The sequence below is a fragment of the Punica granatum genome, chromosome 4, assembly GCF_007655135.1.
Source record: "Punica granatum isolate Tunisia-2019 chromosome 4, ASM765513v2, whole genome shotgun sequence".
Lineage (NCBI taxonomy): Eukaryota > Viridiplantae > Streptophyta > Magnoliopsida > Myrtales > Lythraceae > Punica > Punica granatum.
The window spans coordinates 9,565,382-9,577,581 of NC_045130.1; the positions used below are offsets into that span (position 1 = coordinate 9,565,382).

The 12,200-nt window shown below is 40.1% G+C and overlaps 2 protein-coding genes across 2 annotated transcripts; both read left to right on the top strand.

Annotated features, from left to right (window-relative positions):
* The first annotated feature begins 499 nt into the window (after positions 1-499).
* Positions 500-4,697, top strand: LOC116204990 (bifunctional riboflavin biosynthesis protein RIBA 1, chloroplastic-like). The gene is made up of 7 exons (XM_031537396.1): positions 500-906; positions 1,652-1,928; positions 2,217-2,438; positions 2,671-2,993; positions 3,398-3,527; positions 3,650-3,946; positions 4,135-4,697. Exons 1-7 carry the CDS (start codon positions 854-856, stop codon positions 4,414-4,416), a joined length of 1,584 nt encoding a protein of 527 aa, XP_031393256.1. The 5' UTR covers positions 500-853; the 3' UTR covers positions 4,417-4,697.
* Positions 4,698-7,683: 2,986 nt separating this feature from the next.
* LOC116202606 (classical arabinogalactan protein 1) lies at positions 7,684-8,418 on the top strand. The gene has a single exon (XM_031534207.1). The coding sequence runs from the start codon at positions 7,786-7,788 to the stop codon at positions 8,197-8,199; it is 414 nt and encodes a 137-aa protein (XP_031390067.1). The 5' UTR covers positions 7,684-7,785; the 3' UTR covers positions 8,200-8,418.
* Positions 8,419-12,200: the final 3,782 nt, after the last annotated feature.

The window sequence follows — 12,200 nt, forward strand, 5'->3', positions numbered from 1 at the left end:
CATATTGATAGGTAGTGAATTTATCTTATTTTGGAGGTACTCTTCGTCGTAGAAATTTACCTTAAAATTATAGAATGTATATTATATCGATCAAGATCGATAACACAACAAAAGAAAAAAGAAAAAAATACCGAACTTTCTCTAAAAATGACACATGTCAAATCATATTTTGACAACTGCTTTCAATGTTTGAATGTAATTATCATTTTGCTACTGCACTTTTGGCATGTGCGAATTGGAGAATGCCGCATTTTCATACCAAAAACCTCTTCATTTTTTAATTAAAGTAAATAAATAATAAATAATAACAAATACTTCTTTTATTTTGGCCCGAAAAAAATGCAGTTATTATAAGTTAATCCAAAAGTACTTCTAATTGCGTGATTAATAAAAAAAATATGACGCCTAGGTTTACGTCAAAAAGAAATTTAAATGAATAAAAATCAGGGAAAAGCCAGAATATTCTTAATTATCCCCGTTTTCTCTTGTCCGGTCGGCGCACAAGTTTCACCCGCGGGTGCGGGGATTTCTGGTCCCTTCTCCTACGTTTCCTCGAGGTTGCACCATTTCGTTCTTCCATCCTTCCCTTCCGGAGTGCCGCTGCCTCTGCCTCTGCTTCATCATTATTTATATATTCAAGTTGCAATTGCAAATTGCAATTGCGATTCCAATTGCATTGCATCACCTCCTCATCCTCCGAGCCCATTGAATATTCTTGGCCGATTGCCTCTGTCGATTATAAAAGGAGGAAGGGGAAGGAAGAAACTCAGATACCCATTTGATTCTTGCGGCAGAATAACCCCAAAGACTGCCTCAAAATCTCTCCTTTCTCAGGATCCGACAGCAGCTGCCAATGGCTTCCCTTAACGTTCCTTGCCCTTCTTCCCCTGCTCTCTCCCGGATACAGTACGTCTGCTTCAGTTAAACGTTGATTGTTTGCTGTTGATTAGTTTCTGCTGCTCTGTCCGAGCTAATTTTAGTATGGGCCATTTATTCGAGGATGATGACGTTTTCTTCTCATTCTGACTAACTTTTGTCTTAAGTTCTGATGTACATCGAAAGTTTAGCTAGCATAACTCGGACAGGAATTCTTAGGAATGGTTCTAATCATGTCGTGTTTGTCCCTGGATTGTTCTTTCGGGTGTATTTGTGTCCATGTTGGGGGAATCATGCCAGACACCACCAGCTTTCTAACATAGGGTGATTGATCCTTGTAGACATTTGCTGAATTTCCCCTGCAAATGATGGTTGAAACGATCTTCAGCATTTCTTGACCGCGAAATGCTCTTTCGTGGGTCAGTTTTGTAGCAACGGTCGGTACGAAGTTATGAAGTGCTGGGTCATTAGTGTACAGAGAGGAGAGACGTGTAGTGCCTTGCATCATCCTCTTTGCATGTTGGTTCGTTAGGACTTATTGACATTACTAGTGAGGCTGAAATGTTCAAACTTTTATGCTGAATTTATGTGGCAACAGGCGATTTTATGTTTAAGTGATTGATTCAATCATTAATAATGTAGTTATATGCAATCTGGTCCTTATATACGCTTCTAAGCTCGAGTGAAGGCCTTCCTTTGCTATGTCAGTGCTAAGCTTTCTTCCTCGTCTTGCTAACATATAAGAACTTCTTTTCTTTTTCTCCTTTCTGCACAGAACATCCAGAAACTCCAGATTGTTCGGTGGACAGATCCGTGTGAATGCTCTGCAAAGTGGTCTTTCATCTGACCTAGGCTGGATTCATTCTGGCACTAGCTTATCCTTCAGAACTACTGTTGGTTGCAGAACAAGAACAGCTGTCGTGTCTGGAAATGCTGAAGCTCTGGCCCATATTAGCGGTTTCCCTGTTGATAATGATGAGTTCGATTTGGATTCCCCCACTGAGGGTTTCGCTTCCATTCCTGAAGCCATTGAGGACATCCGCCAAGGAAAGGTTGTTTCTTAATCTATAAATGTCATGCTTACTATTTTAGGTGATATCTCTATGTCTCTTTTAGTAAAAACAATCTTAAGAGGCCAACCATTAGAACGTTATGGTGAAGAAGAATTAATCAAAGGACCTTATCTTCATGTCAAGCTGTGCATGCAGATCACTGTCAGTGTGCTGTGTGATGCAAAATTAGTAGTTCTTCCTCCTTGTGCCATATGTTGAGGAAGTGTCACCCGTATGTTTCTCCGAAAATTTATTTTCACTCATGATGATTTATGATTTGATTTGCAGCTCGTACTGGTAGTTGACGACGAGGATAGAGAGAATGAAGGTGACCTCATAATGGCAGCAGAGAAGGCGACGCCTGAGGCCATGGCTTTCATAGTGAAGTATGGGACTGGGATCATTTGTGTGTCAATGAAAGAGGATGATCTTGAGAGGCTGCAGATTCCACTGATGGTGAACCAGAAGCAGAATGAAGATAAACTCCGGACTGCATTCACTATTACTGTGGTATGTCCTTATAAGTCATGATAATCTATCGTCCGTCAGATAGTAGTCAAGCACTAGCTCCTTATTTCCTGGAAAGATGGGTGATAGGCGTTACAGATGATTTGTTTTTGGGAAGATGCTTTTAGATTTGCTTTATTATGCTGAATTCAGAGAAGTTTCACCTGTTTCTATTTTTTTTTAATTACGGCAATCAATTTGTTTCATTTTTGTGTTTAAACCCCAATTACAACAGGATGCCAAAAATGGGACGACTACTGGGGTATCGGCCCATGATAGGGCAACAACTATTCGTCTTCTTGCGTCAAAGGACTCGAAGCCCGAAGACTTCAACAGGCCCGGCCACATTTTCCCACTGATGTACCGTGAAGGTGGTGTTTTGAAACGGGCTGGGCACACCGAGGCTTCAGTCGATCTTGCTGTCTTAGCGGGCTTGGACCCAGTGGCAGTGCTCTGCGAGGTTGTGGATGATGATGGGTCCATGGCCCGATTGCCCAAGCTCCGAGAGTTTGCAAAGCGGGAGAACTTGAAGATTATCTCTATCGCTGATCTGATCCGGTAATTCTGCTCAATACTCAAGCAGACTTGTTGCTTATATTTGTTTCGTGGGGAACTGATTTGAAAAGCTTTACAAGTTTCCTTTGCTTTAACTTCTGTTTCAAAATAGTAATGAAAGATTCGTAGCTGATTAATGCTAGACCTGATCATTAGTATTGGCATCTTCTTTTATATCATGAAACAATGAGGTACATTTACATCCCATAAGTGTTCAATGGGGCAAGTTTGGTGCAGTTAGTTTCAATCTATTCCTATTCATACCCATAAAACATCGAACAGATGCATCTTTGATCATCTTCATATGCGACAGAAACCTTGACTAATGGAGTCCTTTTATTTTTGTTATGTTCCTATATTAAAGTTCCATTGGGAATGACCTTCTACTGGCATTATTTAATTTATAGGTACCGGAGGAACAGAGATAAACTTGTCGAGCTTTCATCTGCTGCACGTTTACCCACTGTGTGGGGTGAATTCAAGGCCTACTGTTACAAGTCGGTCTTGGATGGAATTGAGCATGTTGCAATGGTCATGGTAAGCACTACTAAATAAACCCTAAAACCGTTGGAAATTGAAAGATAAATTCAAAAAGTGGTACATGATTTCTACTGTTGCTTAGATCACTGACAGTTGTCCTTTGTTGCTGCTTCTCGAAGGGCGATATAGGGGACGGTCAAGATGTGCTCGTGAGGGTTCACTCAGAGTGCCTCACTGGGGACATTTTCGGCTCCCGACGGTGCGACTGCGGGGACCAGTTGGCTCTTGCGATGCAGCAGATCCATGCTGCTGGGAGGGGGGTGGTGGTTTACCTCCGTGGCCACGAGGGGAGGGGCATCGGTCTGGGTCACAAGCTTCGTGCCTATAACCTGCAAGATGATGGGCGTGACACTGTGGAGGCAAATGTGGAGCTGGGACTCCCCGTCGACTCAAGAGAATACGGTATCGGTGCCCAGGTAATTTTCGATTTCCAGAAACAAGAAAACTGGTTCATGTTTTGGTTCCATTTGCTTGTTTTACAGGGTTCCATCCATCCTCCTGAAAGTAAGAAATTAGGAGGAAGGCACGAGCTTCACTTCGATAGCAGCAACATAAAAAAATTCACTGATATATGGAATTCACCCGTGGTCTTTGATGCTAACAGATTCTCCGTGACCTGGGCGTCAGAACAATGAGGCTGATGACGAATAATCCCTCAAAGTATGTCGGGCTCAAGGGGTACGGGCTAACTGTTGCTGGGCGAGTCCCGCTCGTGACTCCAATCAATAAGGAGAACCAGAGATACTTGGAGACCAAGCGGGCCAAAATGGGCCATATCTATGGCATCGATTCTAATGGCCGCTTTAATCTCATTCGTGGCAACGGCAAGAGCAATGGCAAGCCCATGATTGAGAAGTCTCCCGAGGCTACACAATTGGCCAATTGAACTGGCAGGAGAGGAAAAGACCGCCATTTCTCTCCGGTGGTTGGAAGCGAGTTACAGCATCCGGAGGGGCTTTAGATTGTTGTCTTGAATAAGTCCGATATCCTGCTATATATAGGACTTTTCGATTTTTATAGCCATAAGACCTCTGACAGCCCTTGTTGGGCTATTCATTGGTATGTTGTTTCGTTCATTTCTTGCCTGCAACAAGGTGTAAAACTGAGACTGTGCAAGGCAGTTCTATGGAAGTTTGGGGCATATCTTTCACGCCCTATTCCGCTCAATCAAGATTGGACTCTAATCCTATAATACTGTGATGATGACAACTTGGGGCTGCTATGGTCTCAAGGCGGCATTTCCCTGAAGCCCGAAGGACTGTATGATGCTCGCGATTAACTTGGGGTGATCCGACAGTCTGGGAGGACGACAAAGGTCGTTCATCTATAAATCTTGACATTCGGCTGAAGTTTATGTGAAAGAGATGATAGGACGCGTGAAAATTCTAGGCTCGTGATTTTTCAGTTGTGATTTTTGAGAAAGACATGATGAGACGTCAAGGGAAATTCATGAGTCCAACGGCTGAATATTCAGTCGCTGCGCCACGTATGAAATATTTTCGTACTTGGAGAATAACGTTTCGTACAGTAAGAATAACGTTTTGTACAAATTAATCAGTAAACTGCATATACGAATCAATTGACTGATGTTTTGTACGAAATGTTTTCGTACTTGGAGAATGACAATTCTTGGGTCCCGGCTGAATATTAGCCGCTAGATCCAAGAAATGCCCTAGACGTCAAAAGATTATATTATATTGTGTTTGGTATTAGAGTTGAGTTGAATTTAGTTTTCATTTTAATTGGTTTATAATAATTGTGTTGTTGAATTATGAGAAAAAGTTTGAAAAAGTAACTAATAGTTGAGAGAAAGTAATGATTGTATTGTTGAATTGTAGAAAATGTAATGAATAGTTGAGAGAATTTAATATTAAAAATTGAATTGAATACTAACAGTGTATTTGGATTTAGAATTTTTTTTAACTCAACTCAACTTCACTTATTTTCAATTCAACAACACAATTATTAATTTTCCTTTTTTTCTTCAATTTTTTTAACCATTCAATTCAATTTTTAATACTAAATTCTCTCAATTATTCATTACTTTTTTCACAATTTAACAACACAATCATTACTTTATCTCAACTATTTATTACTTTTTCACACTTTTTCTCATAATTTAACAACGCAATCATTACAAACTAATTAAAACCAAAAGTCAACTCAACTCAACTCTAATACCAAACACATTCTAAAAAAATTAAAGAAAAATGAAAAAATAATAATTGTGTTATTGAATTAAAGATAAGTGAAGTTAAAGTAGATTAGAGTTGAATTAAGTTAAATATTTTAAAAAACCAAACAAGTTAATTCGGAGCGAATTACATTCAGATCCATATTTGACTACCGAATTGAAGTAATTTCTCATAAGAATCAATAAATAAATTTCAACTTGGTTGCTGAAAATAGAATTTTAGGAAATTGTTTTTCCTTCAAGAAATTAAAAATTGCCCTGTTTTCCACATATAATTATGAACCTTGCCATACGTGAGTCAATAGCAATTAGCATATCTCTATAATTTTAATGGAACACGAATCTTTTTATATCTTTTTTCAGATTGCAGAATAGGGAAGTTTCGACTTTTTTATTTTTTAATAAATGCGCAGTCTCTCTCTCTCTTTAATGTGAACTTATTGTCTAAAAACTCAATTGAATCCCGATTATTTCAGTCGAGTTGAGTTGATTTATTAAGGGACAAAACTCTCAAAGCGTAGATTTTTTTTCGTTCATTCGAATTTGAAATTTTACTTAAGGAGAGTAAATGCCAAATCGCCTAAACCAATTCACGATGGTGCCTTAATCTATTTCTTATTATTCAAGTTTCTATCTTTTTTTTTCTTTTCTAATTTAGCAAAAAAGGCGGCAATTCATCCGAGAATTAGGCTTTATATCTTTACAGGTTGGGAGTTTGTTGCTTTCTACTTGTGATTTTACCCGTCAATGTTATTTCTTAATGTCCTTACCTTTATCCCTTTTCATTTTTTCTTTGTTCCTCATTTTCAATATCCTCCAAGATTCATTTATTTTACTGTGAACGGTGAATTCGAGACTCAAATCGTACGTAAAATCGAACCGTTAAATCAAGTTTCTATATGAATTGAATATATTGCTTATATGTTTATATATATATATATTATCATTATCTGATTCCGTTAACTTTTAATAATTAGTTACATTTTTTTGGCTCGATAGAAGGGAAGTCCGACTATTTTTGCATAATGAAATTGCATTCTACGTGAATTTATCAAACTGAAATTTTTATAACTAGTCGACTCCTCATGGAAATTAACACCATAACGTTAGAAGTTTTTTATTAGTTAGAAACTTAGGATCGAGATTATGACATCCATGCTTGTAAGTCGATGTAGCTCAATTTCCAATAAAATATTAAAGAGCTTGAGCGTCGTAGAAGGCAAGTGATCAAGTTCGAGCCGAGTTTTGAACGTCAACAGAGTTGAGCCTGAGGTACATGGCTAAGCTCGGCCCGTTTACGTCCCCTTTCCCCCGAGTCGAGCCTATCGGGAAATATCCTTCCGAGGTGACCACCCCCGTTTTTGGAATGGTTGATCACAGCACGTCTATGAGCGTTTCAGCGATAAGAATCAACTTTGATTCACTCACTCCACCGGAAATCGCCATAAAACCCGGCCAGCTCGCAACGTCCCATTTTTGAATAGAGGGGAAGCTTCCCCCTACGGCCAATCCCACCGCGTCATCTTCCATTTTTCGACCGTTGCCAAAGGTGGAACCCGATCGGACGGCCCAGATCTCATCCCCATCAACAAACCCTTCACAGGTGTACGTCCCTGATCGCGTACGAACAACTGTGCGTGAATCATCACCGCTGAGTGGGAAATCACAACAACCGCGTGAGTGTGAGTGGTCACTGAGTTGGGATTTACATTTACTCATCAAAACCAGGGATTTACTGCTAATCCTAATTAATTTGGGAAGTAATTAATTGGTAGGAGCAAATCTGGACCGTCGGATCCCCCTCGGGCCTCACCTTCCAATTTAATTAATAGTTTAATCCAACGGTCGGTTCCGAGGACCCCTTTGACCGGATACGAAGCTTCACTTCCCTCTGACACTCCTCCCCCCTCAATATATACTCCTCCTCGTCCCCTTCCTCTCCCAACCCTAAACCCCCCCCCCCCCCCCCCTCTCTCTCTATAGCTCGGTGTGATCCCTCTCTCGCTCTCTCTCTCTCTCTCTCTCTCTCTCTCTCTCTCTCGATCCCTCTGTGTTAGTACAATGGCGATCATGAGCAAGGCGTTCACTCTACTGGCGATAGTTGTGCTGTCAGCAGTCAGCTCCGCCGTGGCACAGTCCCCTTCGCCTTCTCCGGCTCACTCTCCGTCGAAGTCTCCGACTCCTGCAGCCTCACCGAAAGCAGCCACCCCGACTCCATCTCCCGCCGTTAAGACGCCCGCGTCCGCTCCTTCACCGGCTAAGACGCCGTCCGCTCCCTCGCCTGCTCCCACCAGCAGCACCACCTCCCCTCCCTCTCCTCCTCCTTTGTCCGATGCTCCAGTGTCTGCTCCGACCTCGATCTCGTCCCCTCCGGCTGAGGCTCCTGCCCCCGGGAAGAACGCTGCGGTCATGAACAAATTTGGTCTCGCCGGATCATTAGCCGTCGGAGCTGTCGCCGCCGTTTTGGTCATTTAAGAATCTAGTGGGAATTCCTATGTTCTTTTTTTTTTTTTCATTATTTTTATTTTTATTTGCAGTTATGGACATCTATTGAGGTCTTTTAGTCAGCGTACAGGAGCTTCATTGCTAGCTGATACATAATCATGGATTATGTCGAACCATTTATTTATTGATTTTCACCTTAAACTTTTACCCATGTTCAGTTACGTTACACCATCTTAAATTTTTATCTATGTTTAATTGCAAGTAAGTTTACAAACGACATGCCAACTCATTAATCTTGATACGGTTAATGTGGCACGATACCACGACTTTTCGATTTGTAAACGGAAACGAAGCAGTTTAATTAGCTGTTCCAAGCATTGTTCGGATAAGTAAGGGGGGGTGCTGTGGCATTTTTCAGATGTTTCGATACGAGGAGGGAATAATAATAATAATAATATGATGTGTTCGATCCAAGACTATGTTAATTGGAAGAAGCAGACAACGTCGATTTTGTCTTTCGGGAACAGACAAATTACAGATTTTCGGAAGTACAAAAAAGAAGTTGGTGGGCCTGAGGAATTTTGATCCGAATGAATATGCCTCAGCCCAAAAACCCCAAGCCCACAACTGTAGCGCTCGCAGTCGAAGCAGATCCTGCAACGCCGTAGAATTAGTCGAGGTGCACACAAGCTAGATCGAGGCACCACCTGAACACAAATAAAAAGAAAAAGAAAAATTCACGCGGTGCAATTCGCGTCCGCAGTAATCTACCAATAATTTAAAAGGCGGGAATCTACACGGTGGTGATGTATATTGCGAGGATCGGATTACTAGTAATCTGCCAAACGCCACCTAGAGGTTTCGCGATCCAATTTTCAGCAGACAGTCTAAATCCAGCTTTACTCAAAAAACACATCAGGACGTGTATCGTGAAAAATGAGATGCTTGATAACTGATTGTAAAAATTATTCCGGAAATATATTAATCTCAAAATTTATGCCATATGGGCATCCGCGGCTTTCAATGGGGCGGCGGTGGCACGTTCATTTTATTATTTCCGGAAAATCCTGGTCCCCTATCTCGAGACTATGGCTGATTGAATTAAGTTAAATCAATCTTATTACCCGTAATGATCCTTTAAATTAATAACCGAAAACTACTTTTATTTTCACTATACAATTCGAATTATATTAACCGTAGGCTACATTCTTTTCTTTCCTTTTACTTTTTGGTCTAAATAGAAGGAAGAGAAAGGGGAGAGAATAATTCAAAGACATGAACCAGACGTTAAGGGGGCCTCTCTGCCAAAGGAGAAAAGTAAATAAGACCTAAAAAATAATACAGGGTATTGCATCTCACTTTTATTTTCTTAAAGTACTCATATGCGATTTCCTTTTACTTTTTGGTCATAGATTAATACAGAGTAATGCCCTTACTCACTATCACTTTTTTACGTATATTTTCCTTTGTAATTTGTCTGACGGATCAATCGAATTTCCTACTCTTGTAATTCATGCGTAGTATTTGAGTATTTTTCTCTATATCCGCTTTTACAGTGAATCGATATATGTAAAATACCCACTTAGGCCTACATGGACTTGAGCCCATCTGCAACCCAAAAGCTTAAGCTGATAGGTTACTGGACTCAAACCTCATATAAACTTGTGGTTTCTTTCTCAATTTTTCGATGTGGGATAACGTATCTCAACACCCGTCCTCACGTGGTAACGTGTGGTCCAACACGTGCCACGTGCCTTAAACACCCACCCTTAACAACTGACCCGAGCCGGGCATCCTCTTCCGTGCTCGGGCAAGAGGGGACAAATACCAAACTAGCCTCGAGCTCCACACTCGGGCCTAACTAGAGGTGCACATTTAGCTACCTCGGAACTGGACCGGACCACTCTTGGGCCTGATTAACAGGAGGCGCACTTTTGGCTACCTCGAAATCGAATTTGGCGTGGTGTGAGCTCACATGAGCACGCGGAAGTATAACCCGCTTTGATACCATGTAAAATACTCACTTGGACCTACATGGACTTGAGCCCATCTGCAACCCAAAAACTTAAGCTGATAGGTTACTTGACCCAAATCTCATATAAGCTTGTGGTTTCTTTCTCAATTTTTCGATGTGGGATAACGTATCTCAACAATATATCTATTTAAATATCAATGAAGAATCTTCGTTATATAAAAGATGATATTTTTGTCTCTTTCTCTCTCCTATAGTTCCCTTTTTCTCATCCGTCAATAAATCCACACTCTCATTCGATATTGGCCGTGCATTGTATGGATAATATTGAAGTGTACATGAATACAATACACAGTTACTTATCAAAAAAGAGTACAATAGACTCTTAACACTTTCCATGCGTATAGGCCAATTACCCTCTGGCCGGAGGTCGTGGTCGACCGCGGCTGAGGGTAGTGGGAGGCAGGTGGGCCCTCCGCCTCCTCTAATACCTAAAAATAAATTATGTTATTTGTTGTTGCAAAGAAGTTCAAATAACATTAGAATACGAGAAATCGAAAAATAACGACACCAAATATACTTGATAAAACCTTCAAACGAAGAGAAATATCCATGGACAGAGCAAGAGTATTCACTAAATCGAAAAAGAGGAGATTACAACCGAAATATCACTCATGTTTTCAAAACCTCTTTATCGACCCGAACCTCATCGAGAAGAGTTTTTCTCGACCTCTCAATTCTCTCACCTTTCTCACTCTAAAATTCTAGAGTTACAGAGAAAATATTCTCAAGAGAATTCCCGAGAGATCTCACTCAACACTCATCGTCCCTCGTAAAGTTATACTCTTGTGTACAAGACTCACTCCCTATATATATATATACACAAGACCCTGTTATCTTAAAAATACCCTAAATCCCTCTAGAATACTCATATGTGATTTCCTTTTACTTTTTGGTCATAGATTAATGCAGAGTAATGCTCTCACTCACTATCACTTTTTTACGTTTATTTTCCTTTGTAGTTTGCCAAGCGAGTCAATCGAATTTCCTGCTCTTGTAATTCATGCGTAGTATTTAGATATTTTGCTCTGTATCCACTTTTACAGTGAATTGATATATCTATTTAGATATTATTGAAATATCCTCCTTATATATTTTTTCCAAAAAAATGATGCTATTTTTGTCTCCTTCTCTCTCCTATAACTCCCTCTCTCTCATCCGTCAATAAATCCGCACTCTCATTCGATATTGGCCGTGCATTGTATGGATAATATTGAAGTGTACATGAATACAATACACAATTACTTATAAAAAAAAAGAGTACAATAGACTCTTAACACTTTCCATGCGTATAGGCCAATTACCCTCTGGCCGGAGGTCGTGTCGACCGCGGCTGAGGGTAGTGGGAAGCAGGTGGGCCCTCCACCTCCTCTAATACCTAAAAATAAATTATGTTATTTGTTGTTGCAAAGAGTTCAAATAAGATTAGAATATGAGAAATCGAAAAATAACGACACCAAATATACTTGATAAAACCTTCAGACGGAGAGAATTATTTATGGACAGAGTAAGAATATTCACTAAATTGAAAAAGTGGAGATTACAACCGAAATATCACTCGTGTTTTCAAAGCCTCTTTATCGACCCGAACCTCATCGAGAAGAGCCTTTCTCATCCTCTCAATTCTTTCACCTTTCTCACTCTAAAATCCAAGAGTTACAAAGAAAATATTCTCGAGAGAATTCTCGAGAGATCTCACCCAATACTCATCGTCCCTCGTAAAGTTATAGTCTTGTGTATAAGACTCACTCCCTATATATATATATATACACACACACACAAGACCCCGTTATCTTAAAAATACTCTAAATCCCTCTAGAATAATCTTTCTTTTGAGATATAGGTATTTTCCTTTTTAAATAATTTAAAAATATCATAGAAATATCCCTAATATCGGCTAGGAATATTTTGCTATTCAAATATTCAAAAGATACAACCATATCCCTAGAAAATAGAAAACATATTGCTCATTTCTCTTTTCGACCGATCTCGTCGCCGC